Source organism: Megalops cyprinoides, chromosome 24 (assembly GCF_013368585.1).
Source record: "Megalops cyprinoides isolate fMegCyp1 chromosome 24, fMegCyp1.pri, whole genome shotgun sequence".
In the NCBI taxonomy this organism is placed as follows: Eukaryota; Metazoa; Chordata; class Actinopteri; order Elopiformes; family Megalopidae; genus Megalops; species Megalops cyprinoides.
The window spans coordinates 13,636,506-13,664,399 of NC_050606.1; the positions used below are offsets into that span (position 1 = coordinate 13,636,506).

Here is a 27,894-nt window from a genome sequence, read left to right on the forward strand (position 1 = left end):
TTTCAAAAATCTTAGAAACTGGGGGTGTGTGCATCCAACACCATCATAACGAATTTCCGTATCTTAGCTTATCATTCAAAACCACAAACTTTAAAATAGATAAAATTAAATTTGCTTTAACATTTCAGTCAGTTTCAATGCTCAGCAGAACTCTGTTGATAATCTAGCCATGGCAGTAGTGGTTAAGTTCTACCACATGCCATTCACAGTAACATAAAGTCACGAACCCTGTAAATCTGTGGCAATCTCATACAGTTGAGGTTTAGGTCATGCCCATAACTAGAGCAGATTACTAGATCGACTACTTCAACTCAGTGTAATAGTTGAATGTACAGTGTGCTACATCTTTGATTCTTCCCATGTGGATACAACAAAAACACTGGAAAGAATCTCATAATAAACATTAAGACAAATCTAGTAATTCTACATCTATGGCCACACCTACGCTTATGTCACGAAGGGAATTCTCCCGTTCCAAACAATTAGGTGAACCAGTGAGCACATGGCGTATTCAAACAAACTGAGCTCTGATTATAACAGAATGTGGTTTGACCCATGCTATCTCTAACAATGGAATTATTCTATATGGATTATTCCAGTCAAATTTCCCAATTCCTATTTTCCAACAAAGTAGATTATTTAAAGCAAGTGTATAGGGAGCCAGCCTTTCCAAAGCCAGCTGTTCTATTAGCCTGCGTGTCTTGCATCCCTTGATCTTTTACAGTAGAACCTGTACAAAATTAGTTTCATATGTCTAATCTGATGTTTTACAAAAAATGCTTTTGTCAATAAAGATTTACAAGTTTTTATACAGTTGGGTTTTTCTACAACCAAAACAAACTGAACACTGGTCGGTTTGAACCAATCTTTTGCTGATGCGTTTCCCTAAGGTTAGGTTGAGAGCAGCAAAAGGCAGTTGCACTGTTCTTTGCATAGTGGAAAGCACTGGTGAGGTTTTCTCCCATTTTCACACCGACCGCTTCACGTCGATGACCAAAAGAAAAAAAAAAAAGGTTGACCCAGGCACAGCAGCGTACGGTCGGGTGAGCTTAGTGTTGCTGGAGAGGAGACTTCATGTGTGAGGAGGAAGGAAAAAAAAATAAACAAAATGCCTAGCCCTGCAAGGCCTCCAGTGTGCCGTGGGTAGTCCTGAGCGGGAGTAAGTTCCGGTCCGTTTGGGTTTTCTCTTTTCTTTCTTTCCGCGTGAAGCCCGTGTGTGAAGGCGATCACAGAAAAGGCCAGTGCCGCGCCAGCGCTGTCTTGTCAGCAGGTGACCGATCGGAGTCCTGGCTACACCCCCCCCGCCCGCGGTGCTGTTAGAAGTTTAGGAGACGCTCCCTCTCCGTGCCGGCGTAGCGCTTGTTGGCTGCCGTCACCTTGGCTTTGTTCACGGAGGGACCTGTGGAAAGAGTCGATGAGTTACAGCTCGATGTGACGGCAGTGTTGCATAGTAGTAAGGAGCGGGACAAACGACTGAAAGGTTGCCAGTTCGATTCCCCGCTGGGGCACTGCCGTTTTACCCTGGGGCAAGGTACTTAACCCAGAATTGTCTCAGCAAATATCTAGCAGTATAAATGAGAGGAACAAAAATGTAACCTAAGTCGCTCTAGATAAGAGCGTCTGCTAAATGCCAATAATCTAATGTAGTGTAACTCTGTATTACCAATGTAATTCTCACAATTACCATTACCAATGTAATTCTCACAAGTCTGATTTTGCTGAACCTGCTTGCCTGGCACTGCACCCAACGTAACTAGCTGTGATGCAAGTGGAGGAATTTGTAAGCCACAAGGGAACATAATCTGACTGAGAAGCCAAATGTGATTCCGGTGACATCTCGTAAAGTGATTAACTGTAAGATATGAGTGCCGTATAAAACCAGCTGAAGAGAGACAAAAATGTATATAAGTTCACAGAATGCATAGTTTTAGTTCCATACTAGGAAAAAGTCACAATAAAAAGAAATACAATTTGTCTGAGTCCGTCAGACATGCTCCCAAAGACACACTCCATCTCTTTTTTTTCCAAAACTCTACAGAACATTTCCTTGATATGTACTAACTATTCACTTGTACTATACAGAGCTTTGGGCATAATATTCAAATGTAAGAAAAAAAATCTGGTTTTCAGTGGTAGGCTTGGAAAGGAGATTTGAAGTCATATGACTGAGCAGCACCGTTTCTGTGTAGGAGGGTGGAGGATAATCACAATCCTTTCAGGCAAGTGTAGTTCATTTTATTTAGGAAAGTAACACTTCAAGTAAAGACACAAGCATTAACAAAGACAAAAGCCATGATCAACCGCAACCTTGAATGAACTAAATGACCTCCTCTCACTCTGTGAAAAAGATTATACTTACCTATGGTTAGAGTGAGGCCTCATAATCCATACAGTGGGTGAAGCTACAATGTGCTACTAATCAGACTCATATGAACCAATCAAGACTATTCACCACACAGCGAAACACTGAACGCTTCAAATCAGAGTCACTGATAACATATGATGGGCCCACCCATCAAGATGCCACACCTATTATAACTGAAGACGGAATACTGGAAATGGAATGCTGGAAATGGTAAGCAACGTCAACTGCAGATGATGTCATCAGTAAGGGACAGCAAGAGCCAGGGGACAAGCAGACCCACCTACGTAGCTGAGCAACACAGGCAGGAAGATGAGCCCGTGGGTGGCTCCCAGCAGTACGATGGCCAGGTACATCCGGAAGTAGAAGATCTGGAAGATCTGGGACTTGGACAGGGCCAGGATGAGGATGCCTCCGAACTTAGTCAGCGTGATGCCGCTGAACACCTGGGAAGAGGACATCAGCAAGAAACTGAGTGCGATACTACTGAACACCGAACACCTGGGGAGAGATGCAGATGACCTCGTTGGAGAGATACTGCGGACGAAGACATCTGAAACTCCTTAGCTTACTCAAATCAAAAATCATGAGTGGCGTGGTCAGTGTGTTTTATTTGCACCTGCTTCATTTGGATATGTGTACCTCTGCCCTTTCTGTACCTGTGTAATAGGGGAATAGGGGCAGCTGTAATGTGGACTGTGCAAGAAGAGACATGAATAGCTTGGGGGGATGAAGACAAGGGTTGCCAGGCTAGGGAACTAATCCCTCTTCCACTCCAGCTCTAGCAGGTGACATCTCATCACATGCTCATTCTCATGCCATAACTGCCACTCAAGCACCTACACATTTATAAAAGATGGTACATTATATTGACGCAAAGCTCTAAAAAAAGACCTGTAGTAATTCCCCATGTTGCCAGAAGGGGGCATGCGTTTGCTTCCTCCAACTGTAAAACATATGGAGGAAGCTTTACTGACGTTTCAGTGCTTAGCCATTTTTTGTAGTTAAAGTGCTTTACTCTTTAAAAATGACAGAATGGTGCATTAAAGGGACTCAATCCTACACATCCAGAGTATAGAAATAAACCAAAATGACATGCAAAATGTGCTGTCGTTAAAATAACTAAAATGCTACCACTGAATTGACAGTTGCTCTTACGCAATGGTATACAGTGGCAAGAGATGACACAAAACCCACACTTGAGAAAGCTTTTACATAGATATTTTACCGTTTGATTACCCCAAAAGCCACAAAGACTGCATTGTGCGCAATTAAATAAACATATCTGCCTTAAAGTAGATAAGACTACCTGTGATCTGTCATTTACAAGGCCTGTAACTGTTCTACAGGGACCAGCTACAGTGAGAAAGACCCTTCACCCCTTATATCCAGCTGATTGCTCAGTGAACACTGGGTAAACGTTGGGCAGTGAAGGCAGGACATTGGGGCTGCGTGCTCACCGAGCTGCCCATGTGGGCCAGCGCCTCCTCCGCCCGCTCCACCTTGGTGCTCTTGGTGCTGACGGAGAAGGCCCGCACTATGTGACTGCAGAATTCCACAGAGATCCCGCAGCTCTGGAGCGCACACAGACACAGACACAAAAGCACACAAACACATGATCAATCAATACTGAAGGCCATCCTGGTGGTTCACACTTTGGATAGGGCATAATCTCAGTCACACACTTCCATTTTCACTTTCGTAATGTAGAGTCAGCTTGGCTGGCACAGTCGTCACAGTTTCCAGTGGTGTGACTTCAGCACAAAGCCAGAAAGCCCCATGTTTCATGGACAAAAATATGCGTACAGATGCAATGTTCATGGAGGCATTCAGACACTGTATTATAACTACATCCAAAGAGAATTATTATCTGGCCTAGCTCCACATGAATAACCCTGGGAGAGACTGAGACATTGTTCAATCTCAACCCTGGTCTCGGGGAACTCTCTTTAAACTCTCTTAGACTGTCCCTGGTCTCTGGGCGTGTCCCAAAAATTCTGTGCAGGAATGAAAGTGACAAAGTGCTGAATGCCACTGTTCATTTGTTCTTAATTGTTTGTGCATTCAACCACTCCAAAGACAGAAGAGAAAATGAAACATCTTTTCGCTCGCTCTGTCTTTACTTCGACTTTTGTATAGTACAAGTCAAAAGCTTGGACATACGTACCTGATTAAGATAATAGGAAACGTGTTGAAAGACATTCTGATCTAAAGACTTATGCTTAAATGCTTAAAATATGTTTCTTAGACAAATATAAATAGTGAAGTTGATGCCTATGGATGAATTTCTTCCCAAAAAAAAAAAAAAAAAAAATTTGCCTCATCGAAGAATCTAAAATATAAGATAGTTATGATTTGTTCAACACTTTTGTGGTCCCTGCATAATTCCATTTGTGTTATTTCATAGTTTTGATGTCTACACTATTATTCTGAAATGTGAAAAATAAAGAATAGAAATTGTGTCCAGACTTTTGATTGGTACTGCATGTGTGGCTGCATGGGACACTGGGTGTGGAATTAAATGCAGGTGTCTAAATGTCTCTTTTTTAGGGCTCAGCCCTGAGATACAGTAGCTCCCCACGCTCACCATGACCAGGTTGACCAGGGACACTGCGTTGAGGCTGATGTCCCAGAGCCACATGACCCCGAACATGTTGACAAGGATCATGGCGATGGTCAGGCTGACCAGGACAGCCGACCACAGCTCAAATCCCAGGAGCACGGTGGTCACAACGAAGATGGCCGCCAGTGACACGCCCAGGTTGAAGGCAGTGTCGTAGGCGATGGTCAGGTACTGCTCGTAGAAGACATAGAAGACACTGGAGAAGAAAAGGGGGACAGAAAGGGAATTATGTTTCACTTGTTTTGGATTACTGACTTAAAAATATACACACACACACACCAACACACAGACCAACTGATAGAGACACACACCACACACAGACATAGATAAAGAGGCTCAATTTGTTTTGCCCAGCACAGCTTCCCAGAAATATGACCAGGTCTGTCGTAGAGGCGCTGGTTGTGACGTGATGGGACGAGAGGACAAATATCCCTCAGGTCAACAAAAATACATTTAAACACCAACATATTCACCTTTATTATATTTAGAGATTTCAAGGAGATCAGAGTTGAATTTAGATTTGACTTTCCCGGTTTACATCAGGGGTATTTCCTAAAACCAGATACATTTCAGCCTGGCAGCTGCTGGCCCTGGCTGTCAAACGAGTGTATTTCAGACAAGGGGCCAGAAACTTATCCACAATCAATTGTTCTACAGTGTAATTCTGAGGATCAGGCCATCAGTGCTGGAGGCCAGTGGCCTCAGACTCCCGCAAAAGTGGGCTGTGGACTAAGGATAAGAATAGATTTATGGAAGAGAACAGGCTTACTCTATCATTGCAGTACCCAGCTGTTTGATCTGCACATCCCACATCTGATCACGTTACAGGGGCACAATTTCAGTCACTGTTAAAATTTTCTTGTCCCTCCACTATGGTGAAAAATCCATCAAATTTCTTGGCCGATTTAAAGTTTAAAAAAAAGTCTTTAGCAAAGGCAAGCAGGCGGGAGTGTAATCTGACACCCGTGTGCCAACGAGAGGCCCGCCCCTTTACCTGTAAGGAAAGACGCGGCTGCCGTTCGAGCCTAAGGCTTGAGTGATGTTATCGGCCAGCACGCGGGCCATCTTCATGGCCTCGATGAAGTCTGGGGAGTTCTTCAGAATGGTGTGGTAGGTCATGAAGTAGGTGGCGCCCACGTCTGTGTTGTTTTGAGTCAGGTCCACCGCGGAGCCGTAGGCTGCATGACCCCTGAGGAAGGAGACGGTAACCAGTGAAACCTTCAGTGGAAACTGGTGAGACCCGCTCCGAAACGCAAGGTCCACCTTAAGAATCTGAAAGTGCCATCTGCACAGTCTCCAGAACCACTGGCAACAAACAATGACTATCAGACAGAAAACAAGGCTGAATATATGTTCTGCTGCATTTGAAAAAGGAATGGAAAGTAATAAAATAAGAATATCATGTAAGAATTGCACCGAATTAGAGTAAATCTGGTGGCACATTACAACTGTTAAATTTTTGTAGAATCCATTTCCACATGGGACCAGCTCTTACCCTTTCCCACACTTGGGGTTGGGATTGTCAGAAAGGAACATGGGCAGGAACTTCATGAAGTCATCTCCCACAGGCCTCATCTTCCCCTCTGGAGTCAGAGGACGGCAGTGTACACACGACGTATCCACCACTACGGGGCAGCGAAGAGAGAGACAATTAAGTTTCAGTAGTGAACTAACGAGTTCCCATTGCCTCCCCTGACCTCCCTGCCTGAAGAAGTTTAACCTGGAAGACTGTAAAACTATTCTACTATTGTTTCACAGTAGAAAAACCGTTACTTCATTTGGTTGGGCTCAAAGGTTGTACACATAGTATCAGGCCTCTCAGAGGACAAATGTAGCTTGCAGCAGTCCACTGCAGTTGGCATTCCAGTTGCAACTTTTTTGGCAAAGACCTGGGGTTAGGTTCATTGAAAAATTAGGGGTCAGGGCAGGCAGAGCTGTTGTAAATTAACATGCCTGCCGCGGGGTTGTCCTTGTCCCCGGAAGCACTGACAGAGGTACACCGTGTCCCCGGCCTAGAGTCACAGTATACGGTGTGAGTAGTGTGTCATTCTGTTAGGGATGCAACGTACACCTACACTATGACCTGATGTAAAAAGTTCTATAATGGGCGGAGATACCACGTCCTGTCAGCTACTGACTCATATGAACCAATCAAAACACTTGGCTGTCCACAGTAATACACTATGATCGGTCACTGATAGAACATGGAAGCTCTTCCTGTTCTGGGATTCAGTCTCTCCTCGGTAGGCAAAAGCATACAATTTAACATCAATTCATTTATCAATCAATCAATCCACCATGCTCAAGATAAACACATTATACATTATATGTCACTTAGCAGACACTCTTATGTAGAGTGACTTACATAGGTTACAATTTTTACATGTTATCCACTTTACAGCTGGATATGTACTGAGGCAATTGTGAGTTAAGTAACTTGCCCAAGGATACAGAAGCACTGCCTGAGTAGGGAATTGAACCTTTTAGTTTACGAGCCCTGCTGCTTACCACTACGCCACATTGCCACCTGCAGAGATTTTATGGATTTCTAGCTGCTTAAAGCGTGAAAAGTTATGAAAATGTAACTGTGATTTGTGTAGGAGCCCTGAATGGATGTGGTTATGCTTTGCTGGTATGGTGGTGACCCAGAGTGGCGTGGCTTGCCTGAGGCGTTGCAGAAGTCCCCTGTGGAGTTGTAGTAGCGGCAGCAAGTGGACTGGGGCTTCACCCAGTCAAAGTAGTCATCCAGCCAGGAGGATGGAGTGAAGCCAATGCGGGTGCTGGGAGGAAGAGGAAGAGGATACCTCAGCATACTATCACTGCACAAGTTTCTTTGTCCTTTTTCATATCTCTTACAGTAAGTGGAAATGAAATGAAATAAAAATAAATGAAGTTAAACAGAGCTGCCCTGAGCTGCGCTGACTTACTAGTTGCTGATCAGGGAGGCGGTGTAGACCTGCTGGACCAGGGAGTTGTTGTTGCACCCCACGCCCCCGCAAATGCTGTTCTGACCCTCCAGGGTGCGGTAGTCATGGCCGTCCTCCACCACAAAGTATACCGGCGGGCCGGTGTGGAGGTAGGCGCTCAGGTTGGTGAAGTAGTCCATCACGTATGAGTCCTACACAGGGAGCAAAGAAAGCCTGCTTAGAACGAGTAGGGCAGCATCCGTATCACCAGAGAAGTATGTGTTAGTATTACATCGCTAATAGGAGGGAAAGCAAGTTCTACAAAGCAGTTTCCAGTTTATTCCAAACTAAACACGAGTGTGTTTATGGCGACAGACCACGATGATGTGGTCCAGCAGAAAGGTCCACATGACCCACTTTGAGTTTCTCTTCTGTTAAGTTTCATGTACCTCACAGGGAAAAAAATCTACTTATCAGTCTATGGTCTTTATGATTCTAGAAAGCTTTCAAGGTCAATGAGAGAGAGACATTTTCTGACCTTCACATATGACCACATGGGTTTGGGTCACGGCCCACTTACGTCAGGCATGGAGAGCTTCTGGTCCAGTCCGATCTCCACTTTGTTGGTCACGGCTATACTGAAGGACAGCATGCCGACAAACACAGCCACCTGAGAGAAGAGTAACGTGCGTTAATCCTCTTACACCACGACTACATATGACTCCTATTCCAAGCTGCTTGGCATCTGGTTAAGGCTAGTAATGTTGAGTGCAGAGTTGAGGCTAGTAATGTTGAGTGGCAGTGCAGACCCATTTCTATAGCTGTATTTCATCTACCTCAGCAGCTGTGCTGTGTTGGATTTTTCTGTATCACCGTGTTGAGGAAAACACATAAAAGCGAAGTTATCCTGATTCACATTTACATTTTAGGTAGGTACGTTAAAAACTGAAGGAAAACACATTTTAATGACATTACCGTAATGAAGACTGTGTCAGTACTCCGGCCCCCTAGCGGTTGTTTTGGTGTTCTCCCTGTCTGTCAATGTGGTCCATGTGCTTTTGTTTACTGTTCCCATGTGTTGCAGCCCTGCCCCAATCCCTGTTCCTCGTCTGCCTTGCCTCGGACTGCCTTTCTGGTTTTTGACCCTGCCTGTTCTGCCATTAAGAACCTGCCCTGCGACTTCAATAAAACCCCGTGGAACCTGAGTACGTCTGGTCAGCGTTTGAGTCGGTGCCTGAGCCCTGACAGACTGCTTACTCAGATACCCTTTACACCAGACTGAACCTAATATTACAAATTGTTCTATATGTGGAATTTTGAACACAGTGCTTATTAAATGCCATGTGTACACATGTCAGTGCTACTAAATGTCAAGGCTGGTGGTTGAGTGTGGAGTCCAGTCTTTCCTCAGGTGGGCAGTACTAACCACGATGGGTCGCACCCACTCCTTCAGGACGAAGGGGGCGTAGGCCTTTTTGAAGAAGCGGAAGAGGCAGCCATCGGTCCTCTCCTCCTGCCCATCGGGCAGCGACATGCAGCAGACGATGTCCAGGCGGTTGGCCTGTCAGTGCAGCGAGACAGTCACGGCATGTCACAGTGTTTCACACGAGGCCAAACGCAAGCCTCCTGACTCTTCCGGTAATGAGCTAATAACTCCAACCAACATGATAATTTATACATAAAAACTCTACTATTCAGCATGAATGCTTCTGTACACAGTTTCTTCTTTGCTATCCAAAATAAGTCAATGCTAATTTGATTGAATTCTATGTCAGCTGGGTCAGAAATAGGGAATAGCCAAGTTTATGGACAATGTATCATACACATGAACCATCACACTGTCCAATTTTTACATGCATCATCGTTGACTAAAAGTCACCTGAACACCCCATGCTTTTGGCTACCTTTGATGTTGTAACGTCTGCACGATCAGAAATACATGACACTTTATTTCAGGGCGAAGCAAAGATTTTTAAGATCTGTTCCCTAAGTGCTGCCTCACCTCCTGCCTCTTGATGTCCAGCCCCAGTAGGCTTACGAAGCAGCTGATCTGCAGCAGGAAGTCGATGAAGACGGCGAGCCCGGCGAAGAGGGAGAAAGTCCTCACTGCAGGCATGGTAGACAAGGCTCCTGCAGAGGTTTACAGCATTGGAGAGATAAGATTCCAGAAACTGCACTCACCACCCTATGCCACAGCTATATAATGCGTGTTACAGAAAATTCAATGGGTAACACTACAAATAAAGTTATCTTGAATCATAAAACACACATATCTACTTGGGGCTCTGTACATAAATATTTGGAAATGAGCTTTGGGAAACTGTATGGCTGGAGGAAATATTTACACTCCAACTATACAGCTAACACAATGCTAACCGATAAATCTTTGAACTTTCACCCAGACACGTTCCCTTCCAAATTTACTTTTTTGCGGAGGAGGTAATTCTAGGAGCCCTTCGACAAGAGGAAGCTGCAGTGAGCTCTGAGTCACTTCTGAAGAGGTGAGGCGAGGCCCTACCCAGGAAGAAGGCCACGGTCTCGGAGAAGGAGGACAGGAACATGCTGGGGGCCACGTCCCCGAGGATCCGCCCGATCTGCTGGTGCAGCTCCTCCTGTGGCATGCGCTCGTCCCTCTGCGGGGCCAGAAGCAGGCACGCTTCAGCACAGTAATTACTATTATTCGTTACTCTTACCATTATTACGGGGTGGCAATACAGCACAGCGGTAAGGAGCAGGGCTCATAACTGAAAGGTTGCTGGTTTGATTCCCTGCTGGGGCACTGCTGTTGTACCCCTGGGAAAGGTACTTAACCCAAAATTGCTTCAGCTACAGCACAATCTAGCTGTATGCATGGATAACATGAAAAAACAGCAACCTATGGAAATGACAATGATATAATGTATTAATCAGTTTGCCAGAAGCCCTTATCCAGGGTGACCCATATAGACTGCAATTTAATAGAATTGAGGTAAAGTACCAAACATTCTGACAGCAGAACGCCACCCTATGAACAGAACCTGTGACCTTCTGTTTAAAAATCAACCTCTGCAAGTGCCATCGTAAAAAGCAGCCCTGAGCGCCCGTGCGCACACATAGCAGTCTAACATCCCAGGAAACCACACGCACTCTTCAGTGGCATCTGCGTTCAGGCAGCTTCAGGCGCGCTGGTCTCCCACACATACATATGCGCACGATATCTCCAAAGCCACGTCACACACCAACACCCGCTTTAATATCACACATCATCAACCACACACACACACACATACACACACACACACCAAAAATTCAATGTTCTAATCTTGCAGCCACACAATGGCACAAACTGCACTCTCATTTGGACTCATGCACCTCTGCTGAAGGGGGCCTGGGAGTCTGCATTCCCATGTTGCCTCAGGCGGGTGTCAGTGAAGATCTCTGCTAACCACTTGCTGAAATTCTACAATTACTATTTGCGCACCCGTTGGTTTCCATTAGCTTCCCCTTTGCTCACAAGGTTAGAGGTTTCGCAACTAGATTTCGTGTCGTGTTCGCAATGAGAACCGAAACTCTCTATGTCTCGCCCTCACCTCTGATGAGCACTCAGGCTGTTTGCAGTCTGGCTGCCCCCCCGACACCTGTCTCGCAGAATCGGCCTCTATGTGACATGTGACATGTGACAGAGGAGGGGGGGCACAAACAGAGCGACCTCAGAGTTCCTCTTTCTGACCGCAGCACAGCAACGCTGTCACATGCTGTGTTTGAGCATGGCAACACCATCTTTCCTTGAGTGTGGTCACAGCTCACGGTACAGTCCCATCCTAACGGCACTCCCCTCTGCACAGATTACATGCGCTTTTCTGAGGAATTTGTCATGACGCAACTGTATTTTGCCTCACTGAACTTTATACTGGGTAAGTGCCAAAATTTTCACAAGCACCCAAACAGCCAATACAGTGCGCACGGAAAGGCAGGCATTGGTAGCACTTTTAGAAGAAGAGAATCGTTAACCACAGGTGGTTTCGCATGAAACCGCAGCAGCCGACCACGCCTCCGTCTGCCCTTGGTAAACAAACACTGCCGTGCCACAAGATATCTAACCGAGCTGCGCAGGGGGGGGGGGGGGTCTAGACCGCTAACCGTGCCAGCCAGTGCTGTGATCGGAAGCACTGGTGAGAATGTGGCGTGGCTCGGTGGTGTGACCTATGTGGTATGACGCCTTTCCCCGGACAGACCTGGTAGGTCTGCACGACGATGAAGATGTTGTCCACGCCCACGGCCAGCACCAGGAAGGGGATGACCTCGATGACGATGAGGGTGAGGGGGATGCCGGCGTAGCTGAAGATGCCCAGGGAGCAGGCCACCGAGCTCAGCACGATGATTATGCCCGCGATGCCCAGAGAGATTTTGGAGTCCACCTGTCTCGCACAAAAAGACGGTCACAGTCTTTCACATTGTCTATACTGGACTACATTATCACCATGTCTTACTATTAGCTTAAAGCATCAATGAAAAATTATACAAAAATCATTCTCTTAAATAATCAAGGGCATACCTAAAATACTTATGAGTAATACCCAAGATAAGAAATACTAATAATATAAAAATCATTTAGGAAGATCTTTATGTCCTTATATTTTAGATTTGTGTGAGTGTAGCATAGTGGTTAAGGAGCAGGACTCGTAACCGAAAGGTTGCCGGTTCAATCCCCGCTGGGACACTGTTGCTGTACCCTTGGGCAAGGTACTTAACCCATAGTTGCTTCAGTAAATATCCAGCTGTATAAATGGATAACATTGTAAAAACAACTGTAACCTATGTAAGTCGCTTTGGATAAAAGCGTCTGCCAAATGAATAAATGTAAATGTAAAATGCACGCATACACACGCACACACCATATAGGTCTTTAAGTAAATGTAATGTAATAGCGGATGGTTTTGTTGGTTCGGCGGACGCACCAGCAGCCGGCGCAGGCTGTTGATGTGGCCCAGTGCCAGGGAGATGTAGACGAACATGATGGCATAGCTGACCACGATGGTGCTGATGTCGCTGTTGCTCTCGCGGTCGATCTCGTCCTCAATGCTGCGCTCGGCGCTGAAGGCGATGGTCAGGTTGGGGTTGCTGTAGTTCTTGATGAAACGGATAAACCTGCGGGGCGGGGGGGGGGGGGGAGAGGGCGAGAGGGGCGTTTAGGCGCGGGACATATCAGGCTGCTGGGATTGCTGGGATTGATGATCGTTTAACTTGAATGGACACACTAATGTTCTATTGTGCTGGAGGTTGCTCTGGATAAGAGCGTCTGCTAAATGCATGCAATGTAATGTAATGGTGCATTAAGTAGAACGCTGTGGGTCCAAGCTGAGTGGCACCTGAGCAAAGCAGTTTACCCTAACTACTGGAGCACTGGGTGCCTGGGGGCAATAGCTAAGCAAAATATGATGCTGATGGTAACAACATTCCTCTTCCCCAAAACAGAAGACAGTACTGCCTTCCACAGCCCTGAAACATGTTCCGACAAAGCAATCCATCAATATTTCAAGTGCAATACAAAAGTGAACGATTACTGTTGATGTTTTTGCCCATGGCATTACATAAAGGAGGAGTGTCGGAGGCAGCAGTGTTAGCGCTGACAACGTCTCATGGTTCACAGCGTCCAACAGGCCTTTCATAACTATGTTTGGTTCAGGCATTGCTTCAAAAATGTATTTCTGTACATTTACATGCGTATGTATCTAGTGCCCCCATTCACTCCCATTCCACAAAATCTATGACCAACAGCGATGCCCTCAGACTTGAACATCTCTGCTCTGACACAAATTTCTGCAGTTCTGTAGTGCTTATTTTCCAGAGGGTGCTCTGGGAATGACAGGAGCCAATGAGGTGAGAGTATACTGTACTATTACATACAGGCTGTGTTTGATGTTAGTGATACGTGCTGGGTCAGTGCTGGTGACTGTGTCCCTGCTCTGTATGAGGCCTGGAGAGGAAGGAGGGTGGGGGCAGCGCTCTTGTACTCACTCTCTCTCCCAGGCCAGCGCTTTGCCCAGCTTCTCCGTGTCGTTGAGGTAGTTGTTCACAGGGAAGGTGATCACCAGCGCGGTGGCATTGTTGTAGTTAGTGTCTGTGGCCGGACAAATGGAACTGCAATAAGGGCTTTGTTTGAAGAAATACATGGAACACGCAGGTGGTTTGCCTCATTTCATCTTTCATTTAGAAAGATAAAAATATGTAACGGGAGCTGGAAATGAGTTAGACATAATCTGCAATAAAAGGAATAGGCATTTGAGGAACTCCATGGAAATATTTTTGCCAGATATAACAGCTATACTGCAGGTCATGCCAAGCAGGGTTATGAAAACTACATATGCCCAACCAGGCACTTTCTCTGTGTTCTACCTTCTAGCTAAGCTGTCCTCTGAAGCATTTCTCTTGGTCTTTTTATAATGCAGAGAGTCCTAATGTCTTAGCACTTTGTGTGGTGTCTGGTGGACTCGGTTGCTAAGGTCACGCACCGTCATACCCTCCCAGGACCAGCCAGGGGAAGATGGGGCCACCAAATGTCCCCAGGCAGGGGTCGTGAAGAGGTCCGGTGTCATTCAGCGACGCTGGAGCACTGAAGGGTGGAGAGGAACAGTTTACTCCCACGCACCGTGTACAATGTCCTAGAAACCTTACCATAATGTTACAGCAACCAGACCACGCTGTTACACTTTCACAGTGATACTGAGAACCCTGGCCACCAAATTTGCATATTCACCAGGGAAAAGAAAAGCTAAAAAAGTCCCGGTCATGAGTAGGGAAAGTCTAACTTCACTGACACTAGCTACTTCCTCTGAAGAGCACAAGCATAACAACCTGAGGGCTGTGGAGCTACTACTTTCTTTTATTAATAACAGGTTTCGATATTATATTCACATTTTACAGCATTCTGTAAACAGTGCTCAAAAAGTGTCACCATTCTCACAAATTTTCATTGTTCATCACAACAACCCATGAGTAAATTGCTTGTAATTAATATGTGTGCAAATAAATGGACAACTAAGGAATTGGCCACGTCACAGCGTAGCCAGCAGGCGGTGCTCACCTGACGCAGTACAGGAAGTGGCTGTGATAGTCGGCGTAGGTGTAGAACTCGTCCCCTTTCCAGTGGTCCAGCACCTCGTGGCTGTTCTGGAAGTAGTTGAGGACGCTCAGGATGGTGCAGTTGTCGTTGTAGGGCGCCAGGGGAGCCAGGCAGATGTCCTTCAGCGTCACCGTCTCGTTCTTGTACGTGGCCTGCAGGTTTGTGACATCGTCCTGAAGATCCAGCACCTGTGGCACAGAAAGTTTAGTAGGAGAGAGAGCCCACGCCAGCGGGCTCCACTGGGAAACTCAGATATCAGAAATATCTAAATATTAAAATTTTAACTTGAACAGATACACTTCTATTCTATTGTGCTGGAAGTCACTCTGTAGTATATTTAGTATCTGCTAAATGCATGTAATGTAACTGAAATAACTTGGGACAAAAAAACAAAATGGGTTTGATAAACAGCAGAATTAAGATGATTAAACTGTACAAGCACATGACTGCAGAATGACCAATCCACTTAAAATTATTTTTGGCAGCCTAAAAAAACCACACCACTTTCAATGCTGTAGCTAAATGGTTGCAAAACAGTGCACCAATTATTTTAGGGTTAATCAGTTAGATTTGCCGGCATGTGTGATTCGTCGACAAATTGCTGTGATTCAATTAAGAAGTTTAAAAAAGTCACCCTTGGCAGTACTAGCAAAATCTGCTAAGCCATTTTCTGTGACTGTTTTAGCGTTTCTTTTTTCTTGCATACTTCAAAAAGAATGCTCAACACATTCCACTTGTTGAATCAGAGCTCTGACACGCACCCTAACCACTAACAAAAAAAATTATACCACTGAGGGGGGGAGGTCATAGTTAATTCAAGGGCTTTACATCTTAAATAGCTCACAGGTGCAGTCTTTATTTTGATTTCTAAGTGAGTGGACATTTTAAGCATGACACTTTGAGGGAGCAAAGCCGAGAGAAGAGCTATGCAGGGGCCCTTGGCTTGAACTGCCTTTTGTTTGGAACACCCAATTAAACAGTCTTGTTGTGGTTACTTTTCAAATCCCTCCTTATTTTCCCCATATGCCCTACTCTATTTGTCCACCCAGTGCCAGTCAGAAGCAGATGGGCTCCCCCTCTGACCCTGGTTCCGCTCAAGGTTTCTTCCTATTAGTCAGGGAGTTTTTCCTTGCCACTGTGGACTCATGTTGTAAAAAGCTCTATATAAATAAACTGAAATTGAAATTGAAAATTGAAATTAATTTTATTTCAAGAGCCCATGCTACCATAACTGCGGAAAAGAGCTTTTGTAAAAAGAGGTTTATAACCTCCATCTACACAGTCCAAAAACCAAATGTGGTGATGAAAAATTTGCTATCCTTCGCTTAGCAGAGGTTAGCATTAGCACTTCCTGTTTCCAACTCCCACGGTCCCCCGCGTACCTGATGCAGGACGCCCTTGTCTAAGGGAGCCCCGAAGGGGACGTCGGGGCCGCCGAAGTAGGGCGAGTAGATGGAGGCGGTGTCCAGGGTGGTGGTGATGATGAGCTGCTCGGTGCGGAAGAAGGGGCCGAAGTGGGCGTCGTAGTAGTCCTTCTCCTGCCGCGCCTCGCTGCTGGGCGAGGACCACAGCTCCACGGGGTCGGTGGTGATGTGCATGAAGGCCAGGCCCCCCGAGCAGACTGCCACCAGGGCCAGGCTGGTGGCCACCACCAGCCCCGGGCGGCGCACGCAGAAGGAGCCCCAGCGGCAGAAGATCTGCCGCAGCGCGTTCTCGAAGCGCTCACCCAGTGTCTCGCAGCACGTCACCTCGTCTGTGCAGAGAGGGGGGGGGGGGGGGGGGGGGACACGCTCGTCACATTTATTCTCAGTGACTAACAGAGCAAGGGCTAATTCAACAAGATTCCTGTCTCAAGCGTGAAATGGTAAAACTGGTTCTAAATTTCATCTACAGTACCCGTCAAAAGCTTGGACATACCTGATTAAGATAATGGCAAACGTGCATTCAAAGACATTTTGATCTAAACACATGCTAAAATGCTTGAAATTTGTTTCTTAGACAGATATAAATAGTGAAGTTGATGCCATTTGTGTTATTTCATACTTAATGGTTTTACTATTAATCTAAAAAGTGGAAAATAGTAAGACTAAAGAAAGAAAAGTGACCAAACTTTTGACTGGTACTATATTTTCTGGACATTTCCTGGGAACAAAGAGTGAAAGGTTGACACTGTAGTAATGTAATAAGACACCAGAGTATTTTTACACCGATTTTATTTTAAAAGAAGAGTGGAGAAGAGGGTGGAAACTGGGTGGGAAGAACCAGGGAGTGACAGACTAAACGTTGCAGGCCCGTTGGGATTGAAATTGTGACAACACACCGAAAATAATGCCGTGATCGTGACAACAACCCAAGAACAGTTCTGACTGTGAACGCAACATCACAGCAAGAACAGTCCTGATTGGGAGTATGACATCAAACAGAAGACAGTCTCAACTGTAATACCACACAGGGAACAGTGCTGTGGGAAACCCTGTTTCAGCTGCTTACCTCACAATAAAAAGCTGTAGAGCAGGTTATTGTGAAATTCACCTTACACACCTTGACGACATATGACTCAGTGGTCTGTATCTGCATGTGCTTTCGCATTAACATGCAGGTACCACTTCCTTTAATCTACGCAAATGTGACAGGCTTCCTTAAGATAAATGAAAGCTTAATAACCACTGAGGCAGAAACTGAGCTTTACTAAGCAGCATTAGGAAGCGAAAGAATGAAAACCTTACTGAGAACACAGCTGAAGTCTATGAGATAAAACAATGTGGAACTGAAACCCCTGTGAAAGAGACTAAAAATATAACACAGGTGTTGTCAAATGCCACTGATGGTCAAATTCTTAGATGTGATACATTTTGGCTTTTTTTTTTTTTTATTACTTGCCTTCCTTCTTCCTTCTCATATTTTAAGTTCCTTCAATGAAATGTTTTGTGCTGTTTTGCAGAAACACCTTTTATAGCTCACTTCCCACAAAATAAACCATCATAACAAAGGCTTCACTGAAACCCCCCATCTTCAATTCGAAATGCTACCCTCCAGGTTACGAGTAGCCTACTTCAGATACGCTTTGGTGGAAAAACAGATATGGTAAATAAAACAAGAACAGAGCCAGGGCACCACAGCTGTCTGTTTCATAGACGCTACAGTACCAGCCAAACACTTGACCACAGCTAAGATAATGTGCAACATGCATTCAAAGACGTTTTGACTTATGCTTAAATACTTAAAATTTATTTCTTAGTCAAATATAAATAGTGAAGTTGATGCCTACGTGTGAATTTCTTTCCAAAAAAAAAAATAAATGTAAAAAAATATTTTTGTTTATTTTGAAGAATCTAAAATATAATATTTATAACACTTTCTTGGTCACTGAATAATTCCATTAGTGTTATTTCATAGTTTTGATGTCTTTACTAAAGTCTGGAAAATAGTAAAACTAAAGAATAAAAGTTGTGTCTAAACTTTTGACGAGGTGCTGTATGGCGGGCCACCCACCCTGTTCAGTCATGCTGCTGTTTATCGAGTGGGTGTTGTTGCTGTCCAGTATGGGCCCGTATTCAGACAGGATCGTCCTCTTCCTGCAAGGAAACCATTGGGGAAAACACAGTCAGGTCATCCGGCAACGGAAACACTGCATTACGGACTTCTGTTTAGCATTACTATCTACTGCCTTTGCAACATCACCATAGAAATGGGTGGAAAGGTCACAGAGGGGTTTAACCTTAATGAAATTACTCATTCATTTCCTTCATTTATATAATTAAACGGTGCTGATGCGATGTGCGGATTTGCACTGAGCAGTAATGGCCCTTGCCTGTAGCACCAGCTGCCCAGCACCCCTCCGATGAAGATGAGGAGGAAGGCGACGTAGGAGAGCCACATGATGACGGTCATGGCGTCCAGGCCCAGGATGGTCCAGGGCGGGGGCTGGGGCGGGGGCACAGGTTTGGGCCCGCACACCAACGTGCAGTCCTGGCAGGAGCACGGCCCCGAGCCGTCGTCCAGGGACTCATTGCATCCCCGCGTGCTGTTGGTCATCGGCGTCATGTCGCCAACGGGGACGTCTGCACAGTGAAGATCGGAATCAGGCAGGGGTCACAGCAAGAGAGAGAGAGAGACCGAGAGAGAGAGAGACAGAGTGAGAGGGAGGGAGAGAGGGGAAGGGAGAGGGAGGGAGAGAGAGAGAGAGAGCACCTGGTGTCAGGGAATAGTGTGCATGTGTGTGTGATTTCTCAGAAAGAGGTTTCTGTCTGTCTGTATGAAACCAAAGTGAGCAATTATGTAGCTTATGACTACTGATTTTTGTGTCTGTGTGTGAAAGACAGAAATGGTTTATACAGATATGCTGTGCATGTACTCTTTTTGTGTGTGTGTGTGTGTGTGTGTGTGTGTGTGTGTGCGTGCGTGCACCAGTGCATCCACAGTGCCTTGCCTGTGAATATGGGATCGATGGGGAAGGGAGTCTGGCCGTTATTGATGTCGAACATGTACTGGATCCAGTTGGTGGCGTTGCAGTCCTTGGCGTCCTTCCCGCACAGCAGAGACAGGGCCTTCACGTTGCTGGAGGGAGCCTGCACGTCCTTACACGCGTTGTACATGGCTGAAGCAAACACAAAACAGCGGCACAACATTACACCCAGCTCTCAGACAGGGAACAGAATCCTCTCTCTCTCTCCACGAGCAGCACGCTGACTTTTTAGGTTTATGTTCCTAAAAAGGCGTACTTCTCTACGGATTTTTTTTTTTTTTTTTTTGCTTCCTCTGACACAGGTTATGAGACTGAAACTTGTGATCTACGAAGTAATATTTTGCTAAAAGACAATGTGAGAAAGGTCTAAGCTATTTCATTAGTTTCCAAATCTCCAATACCATTCGCGACGTGTGCTTCTATGTGACCTAACCTTCATGTGATCCTTGATACATCCACACCTATACATCTCTGCCCCCTTAAATTATCTAAATAAAATATCTTAGAAACATTCTGAGATTGCACTGGACATTACTTGGAAGATATCAATCTTATCTTAAATCTATAACTAAGGCAGACACAGAAGACGTATGCATTTAAAATGGCACCTTTCCCATATTTAAAGCTTGAGCTTTAAATCATTAATATGTAATTATTGCCAGTCTTGAACAGGCCTGTATAGAATAGAAAAATAACACTGAACGATGCAATGCTGACATACAACATGACTCAACAGCAATGTGCTGACAAAAGATCAAATGATCCGACCGGTGACCTGAAAATAACTTGTAAACATTGTCTAGATGCACTGTCACGAGTAGGAATTCAATGAATCACAGGAATTCAATGAATCAATTCTGAGAAGAAACTGCAGAAAGCACCATTTTATTCCCCACATTTCTATGGTGGTTAATCATTGTATCAATCTGCTCAAATGGGCCGATTGATGGGATGGCATGACTGCTTCGGTTCAAAGACCTCCGGACCAGAGATAGAGCTCTGCCAACCTATCGCCTGGTTACTCATTCTCTGGATGGAGGCCTTGCAAATACATCACACTGACACAAATCTCAGGTTTTCTGCAGTAAAATCCATTGTACAGGCTGCACCCATATCTAAGTCCTTCCCTTCGGTTTTTGATGTCGCAAAATCAGATGTTACACAATGTGCTCGCTGAAAAGTTTGGAGAGTCAGATACAGACTCTTGATTTCGTAGTAATGTTGAAGGCACAGTGCCAGTCAAAAGTGTGGACATACCTAATTAAGATAGTGGGACAGTGGGAAATAACATAGTGAGACATGCATTCAAAGACATTTTGATATAAATGCTTAAATGTTTAAAATTTGTTTCTTAGACAAATATGATCAGTGAAGTTTGATTTGTTTATAACACTTTGTTGGTCGCTGCATAATTCCATTTGTGTTATTTCACAGTTTTGATGTCTTTACTGTTATTCTAAAATGGAAAAAATGAAGAATAAAAGTTGTATCCAAACGCTTGACTGGTACTGTAGATCACAGAGCTGTGCTGCTCTCTGGGCCTACGTGATGACCCAGACGGGCCACAATGACAGGGCAGATTTGGGAACTGCCATCACCCTGCATCGATTCCACAGGCCCCCGCTGCCAAAAAGAGCTCCTGCCAAGTAACTGTTACAGAACTGGGTGACTCGGGTTCAAATGCCAGCTCGGAGAGTACACTGCTACGTCCCAGGACATCCCTGAGGAGCCCCAGTTAGAGATCAAATAACACCTCAAGAGCCTGCTGCCTTGAATAAAACTGTTTACATTGCTGTTAATAATTTTACATGATTCTGCCGAGCTGACCATCACACACTGTATGTGGGGACCAGCACTACCTACATCTGACATACAGGATTCATTTCAGCTTTAATAGGGTTTTTTAAAATGTTTTTTTATGAAAGCGCAGTGGAAGCTTCCCACTAAACCCCTACGCCAGCGACTCTGCGGTCGGGACTCCAAAGACACGTCTGCCGCGGCCTCACCATTGGCGAACGTCTGTCCGATGTAGTACTGCACCTCCACCACGTTGGTCTTGTTGTGGGTGGGGTCCGGGGTGAACTTGGTGGCGTTGAGGAACTCGCTCTGGCGAGGGCTACACGTTAGCTCACAGAACAGGTTCATTAGGTTGTAGAAACAGGCTGGGCACCTGCAGGGTTAACAGGGTGTGAAACAATTAGGCAGAACCTCTTTGGTAAAAATAACTTTCTCTGAGTTTCAGTACTGATGCTGACCTTTCAGCTGTCTTCAGACAACAACTTCACTTGATAACAATTTCCCCCTTCACCTCTTGTTCCTTTAATATTTTGTCACCAAAGTTTAGCATTGCAGATTTTGTAATTGTATATAGACCACCATCATTTGAAATGGATGCTATTCTTTTGTTGCTCACCTATTAACTGAAATACATTACTGTTATTTAGCAGACGCTCTTGTCCAGAGCGACTTACATAGGTGACATATTATCTATTTACACCGCTGGATATTTACAGAGGCAATTTCCCTTTACCCTTCCCCAAGGGCACAATGGCAGTGCCCCAGTGAGGTATCGAACCGGCAACCTTTTGATTGCGAGCCCAACTCATTACCACTACACCACACTGCCAATTACCATTTGATAAATATTAAAAACATTATCGGCCCCTGCTTCAGCTATATGGGTGTTTTTCTGTCATGCCAATAAAATGCCTGTGAAGTGTATCATTCACTTGACCAGCTGAGAGGAATGGAGTCTAACGGAGATGGAACCAGAGCTGAAACGGACAGCACATACCGAGAGAGGAACTGGAGAGGTAGCTGAAGGCTTCCTTTCAAAGTCTGGAGCTGCTGTACATCGCAGCACAGCTTCTGTTCACCGTAGTTGTACCCTGGGCATAGCTCCTATGCACAAAGCAGAAACACAAGACATTGGCCTGGCTCATTCACATTATCTAATTTCCTGCTAAGCACCCATATATACAGTTTACACTCAACACATCATCCATTTATGCAGCAGAGGCACTTTGGGTTGACTTGTTCAAGGGCGTGCGAGAAACATCCTGGCCTCTTGTGTAGTCCCTAAACCACAAATCCATACTGCTGTCTGACACACAAGCACTGTGATAGAGCTACCCAATACAGTTTAATGCAGACAGAGTCACACCACTGTGAAAACGCAGCAAAGTTGATTTATACTTTCAGATACTGTAATGAGGTAGAATTCTCTTGTGGATGATGTGACATGAGGCCTGGTAGGGTGTTGTCTTACCACCAGCAGGTCGTGCCCTTCCTCAGGCAGGGGGAGGGGCGAGCCGGTGTAGTCACAGTTGTACCTCTTTCCTGGGACGTCCGTGGACTCCCCGCACTCCCCGTACCACACGCAGTGCTGGGCTTGTACCTGTGGCGAGGGGGGGGAACAGGGTGATGAGCATACCAAAGACCAGTGTCTCCCTAACCCTGGCCTACACATACTCATCCAATAGGTATGACACTCTAAATCTGTTATCTTACTGCCCAAACCATTACAAACAATCTGGGAGTGTTTGCATCAAATGCCATTTGGCTGGAAATGTGGACCAATCAGTCTGTATGCAACTTATTTTGGGCATCATTTGGGCTCCAGCTGGTTAAACTCCAGATAGAGGTGATCTGTTTTTCAGCGATTCATGCATGGTTTCGCTTTAACGCCAGATGCTGCGGGTGGAATCCTGATTCAACTGCAGCCATCTGCAACCTCTTAAACTAGATTCAATGTGCACCACTACACAGAATAAGCAAAAGGCCACTGAAGGCATGATGTGTCCTGCCAATGGGTCTCCCAGTTCAGTTTGTTCTCATCCTCAAGGTCTGTGTGATAAACACCAGAGGTGGAGAGAGCCTGAATGCCATAAATCTTGCCAGGGATATCTACAGCACAGGTATGCAGCACCCTTATTCTGGAGCTCTGAAATAATGCTGATTTTCTTGGTTTCCTCCAAGACAAGTAATCAGTTACTCAGCATCTTGAGCACACAACCCGACGGATTAACTGATCTGAATAATTGATTTTCATTGTTTGAATCACGTAATCAAGGGTATGGATGGAACACACAAATAGAACAAACTCCGGCTGGCACGCACAGCAAACAGCAAAAAGCTGGGGGATGACTTTCCACATTTTTGGGTCAGATAAGAACTTGCCCAAGTAAATGTTCATACTACAAGCCCCCACGGTGCACCACAGTGGAAGAAAACATGCACCTCCACTGATGTCTTCCTGGAGATCCTGGCAAACCTGCCCTTTCCCATCAGAATGAAGCCAACTGCATTCTGCGGCTCTGAACTCGAAGTCATTGTCGGCAAATGATACAACTCAGCTTCAAACCCGCGTCTGAGTCTGTAGGGCTCAGCTTGCATGTTGAACAAGCACCGGAATTGACTAAGCCACTCGGAAGCCCCCAGAATAAACCGTTTTTAGGGAAGTAAAAAACCAAATATCAAATGTGCAATCTAGCACACAAACACACACACACACACACTTCCCCTCACACCGCCACCTAAACCCAGAAATATGCTACCCTTTACCCCAACTCAACACGTCAGTGTGACAGAGCTTTATTTGTCATTCCTTTCAGGAAGTAACAGGCGAGGAAATCAGATTCATAAACCAATTTCAACAGCCTTCTCCAAAGTGGCCTCGCCTGTCTGTTCTGCCTGTGATTCACTGTGATCTTTAACACTACCCAGGCCGTGTAATTCAGGCGAGGTGTTCAGAATAAAGCCGCGTCCTGTTTGTTTCTTCCCATGCCACTTACATGGCCTTGCGTCACCCTTTGCGTCCAAATCCGCACAAGAACGCCCCAGCCCAAGCGATGATGCTGCCAGAGCCGGCTGGACAGCGGACAGGTCTAAATGAGATTGGCCGTCTTGGTCACGGGGGGCGGTCAGATGACTCCCGCCATGTGCCTCCAATCAGTTAGAGTGGGACTGAGGTAGTATACGGGTAACTGGCTGCACGCTTGTAGCATGATAGAGATTTTATTTTCATTGTGGCATCCAGCAGGCCTTCAGGTGCCAAGGATTGTGAAAACGAGACCAGTATTAAGCTGGACATTTCTGCTGAGTGACAGAAACTCCATAGAAAGCAAGACTCTTTCACTCCTTTGTTATGAGTCAATGTCTTTATCTCAACAGCATAGACAACACCCGTTGGACTGAGGGAGGTATCTCGGGTCTAATATCTTTTCTTGAATTAAAGCTGGGTGTAACCTGATTGTGCCACCTGAATTCAACTGAACAGGCCATCACACCTCCTCCAAAATCAATACTAATTTACTGACTCTGCAACCCTGTTAACAGCTGGGGGTGGAGGGAATTTAAGAAAAAAAAATGCCTACCTGCATTTCACCTTAACAATAAGCATTTTAGCAGCCAACATGCAGAGCAGGTTGATGTGCAAATATTTCACTAAGCAAATTCTATTATTGGTAGACCATTTGCATTTTAAAGTACAGCATGGAAAGGCTATCTGCAACACAGCGAGTCTACAGTACATGCCACAGCCCAGGCAAAACATACTGCTTCTTACTGCACCTTAAAAGAGTTGAGATTTTATATGTTCGATGTTGAACTATGGACATATTTTCCATATATCTTAGCTTTTATCTCTCCTTCTGCCTTGCCTCTTACTGTTGGCTTTGAATGCCTTTTTGCATCTGAATTGGATCTCTGTATTTTTGTTTCAGTACTTCTTCACTTCATTCTTTTTTAGGTCAAGCTGAAATAAAAAACATCTTAATAGTCCAAGAAAGCAGTTTATTGCAAATACAGTTTAATTTGATTCAGACTGCAGATCCCATGCACTCCAAGGGTGTTTCCTACAGCCCGTGGAGTGCCGGTCAGGTGCTCTCTCGCCGGAAGGTTTTCAGAGTACATGCAGTGACAGGAAGCTGAGAAATAAGCTGAGCTGGTGATGCATGTATTGGTGTCAAGAGTCACGTTCTGCAAAACGGACCGACTGGGTTAGGGGCACCAAAAGTGACCTCGTAGCTCTTTTTGCAGATGTGAGGAAACTGTGGCAGTGCACTGCTCACAGTCATGTGAGTGCGCAGTGAGAATCTAATCCACACTCATAGGCCAGAAGGAAATTATGACTCATCTGAGCAATACTTTTCACACATACAGAGCTACGACAACCGTTCCCTGGTCAGAGGGAAGGCTTCATGAACACAAAGTTTGAAAAGCACACTGGATCCATGTCTGGTATTATTTTACAGCTGACCTTTGCGGTTTTCATCAACATCTTTTCTGACCACAAATACTTGTGCACTTAGCTTTACATCTTTTCTGACAGCTTGGCTGCATGTCGTTTTCAAATCTTTGGTGGAGGATTTAGGCGTTTTTGTAATAATAATAAAAAAAATTCCTCATGAATTCTGTCAGTTGTTCGACCTTCTGAATACTAATATTTTGGTTTATTAAATCATTTTCAGAAGTACTGCATGTTAGTCTGACAACTCAACGAATCACAGGTTTAGATATAAAAAACGGCCCATTTTCCCCAGAATTACTTTTTTCTGGGGTTTTTTCTGCGCGAGTGCCCATGGTAACCTACTTGTCTAGAATGCAAATGAGAGTGTGCCAGCACAAAGATGACAGTTGTTGTTCGTTTGGCATTTCCTACACAATGCTTCTATTGAACTGCTCACCACCAGGGAGCAAGAACTGTCAGAATCTACACCAGTGACCACCGGCCCATTAACAAAGTAGGTGATGGGTCAAACCGCCCGCACCCACGCCCACAGTTGTCAGCCGTGCAAATGGTTTCTGTCACGGCTGTAGTGTAGCACACATGTTGCCATGCATTGTCCTGTATTCACTGCCCTTCGAAGTTATCAGAGGGCCTACAACCTCATGCAGCAAACATGCCGGGTTAGGAGCACAGGCCCACGCACAAGTTAATAAGAGTGTATAGTGTATTTAGTCAGCATTAATATTGTGCACTTAGCTTTTCATCAAACAGTAAATTGTATAATTTATGACGATTTATAATGAAAATTGTGCCATGCATAAATAAAGCATGATTACTCTCCATAAAGAAAAAAAATACAAATTTCTGAATCTCACAAACATGTCACCACTTAAGAACTGAATGTTGTCTCATGGTAAGTGTCATGTAGTTTTAGCGCGAAACAACATGAGGCTTTGACATGGTTGAGATGTTCATCCGGGTGATCAACATATTCTGCACATCCATCATGACACGTATCACAAAATATGCATAGCTAGCTAACCAGCTACACAAGAGTAGCACATTAGCTGCAATTTGCGCGTTCATTGCCGCAAGCATCTCACTGATCTTTGGCAACGTTAGCAGCGACTGCACTTCTTTGTAGTTAGTTGGCTAGCTACGACTCTCCATGTGACATATTTTCCGCAAACAAAGCAAAAGTAGTTAAAACTTGCCGCAAAGGTACATCACACCATCTGCTTAGCACACGAAACCAAAAACTGGGAAGCTACAAAGCGAAAACGATCAAATTCACGGCGGGATAACTACAGAAAAATGTTGTGGCGTCCCTGACGACAAGCTGTAGCTAACAAGTTAGCTAGCTCGCTAACTGGCCGTCAATCGAAGCGCACCGGTTTCTCCGTGCTTTCAAAGTGCAACTAAGTGACTGCAAACATCGCGTGTGACAATTACTTCACTATGTCCTGTCGCTTTCTATAAACAGAACCAAAAGAGAAGAACATTTCGTAATGCTACCCCAAATAGGGACGTTAACCTAGAATCATCCTTTGTTGTGCCCACACGGAGCTCACATGATCTGCCAGAGCAGCAAGTGAAGTTATGTTCGTCCATGCCTCCCGAAAAGCCGACGGAATCGGCTAACTTAGCCTAGCAAGCTAAATAAAACGGAGAGCAAAAACTGACAGCGGCACGGTATTCCGAGATACTTAAACTAGTACAGCTAACTAAGGAAGATTTATAACGCACGGCGCAGAAACACGATGCACAACTTATAATCATATATAACAACGAATCAAAATAAACTCACCCATCGGTGTGATACTGTTGTCGAAAACACTAAGATCCATAACCAGACGAAACGGTTTCTCGTCGGCGGACGCCCCATTCTACCCTCCATCGAGCGACGGGAATACTATTCCCAGCCCGGTATGCAGTGTTAATTCACCGAAAGGCTGCTCGCCCTGTTTCCGAATTTTGTAGGGCTTTAGTCAGCTTCCTGTTGTCACATCCACCGTCACTGTTTGTGGTGTCCCCCCCGCCCGGCGCTCCTCCAATCACAGCCTTATACGCGCCCCCTATCGCCCATCGTGCGAGCTTTCCCGAAAGAAAAACAACACAAAGTACACGGTGTATCGAACAAAAAAAGAAAAAAAAATCGGATTGCCTTACAAGGACGTAGAGCTCTTATCTTTTTGTATTGGACTTTA

The 27,894-nt window shown here is 45.1% G+C and overlaps 1 protein-coding gene across 1 annotated transcript; it reads right to left on the reverse strand.

Moving 5' to 3' along the window:
* npc1 (Niemann-Pick disease, type C1) lies at positions 1–27,667 on the reverse strand. Its single transcript, XM_036518816.1, has 25 exons — positions 27,495–27,667; positions 22,727–22,855; positions 22,253–22,359; positions 21,465–21,628; positions 19,423–19,590; positions 18,805–19,054; positions 18,486–18,568; positions 16,376–16,746; positions 14,955–15,181; positions 14,383–14,483; positions 13,889–13,991; positions 12,829–13,018; positions 12,106–12,288; positions 10,410–10,524; positions 9,894–10,021; positions 9,318–9,452; positions 8,472–8,561; positions 7,913–8,103; positions 7,650–7,765; positions 6,481–6,610; positions 5,980–6,174; positions 4,950–5,181; positions 3,823–3,936; positions 2,646–2,808; positions 1–1,399 (listed from the first exon to the last, which is right to left on the reverse strand). The coding sequence occupies exons 1-25, from the start codon at positions 27,582–27,584 to the stop codon at positions 1,317–1,319; spliced, it is 3,858 nt and encodes a 1,285-aa protein (XP_036374709.1). The 5' UTR covers positions 27,585–27,667; the 3' UTR covers positions 1–1,316.
* Positions 27,668–27,894: the final 227 nt, after the last annotated feature.

Bases quoted from the DNA above. Each gene is read 5' to 3' on its own strand.
- npc1 (XM_036518816.1), bottom strand. From the start codon at position 27,584: ATGGAGGGTAGAATGGGGCGTCCGCCGACGAGAAACCGTTTCGTCTGG. The intron at 15,182-16,375 runs GTACGCGGGGGA...TCTGTGCCACAG, and splicing joins ACAAGGGCGTCCTGCATCAG to GTGCTGGATCTTCAGGACGA. The intron at 3,937-4,949 runs GTGAGCGTGGGG...TGTGCGCTCCAG, and splicing joins CCCTGGTCAACCTGGTCATG to AGCTGCGGGATCTCTGTGGA.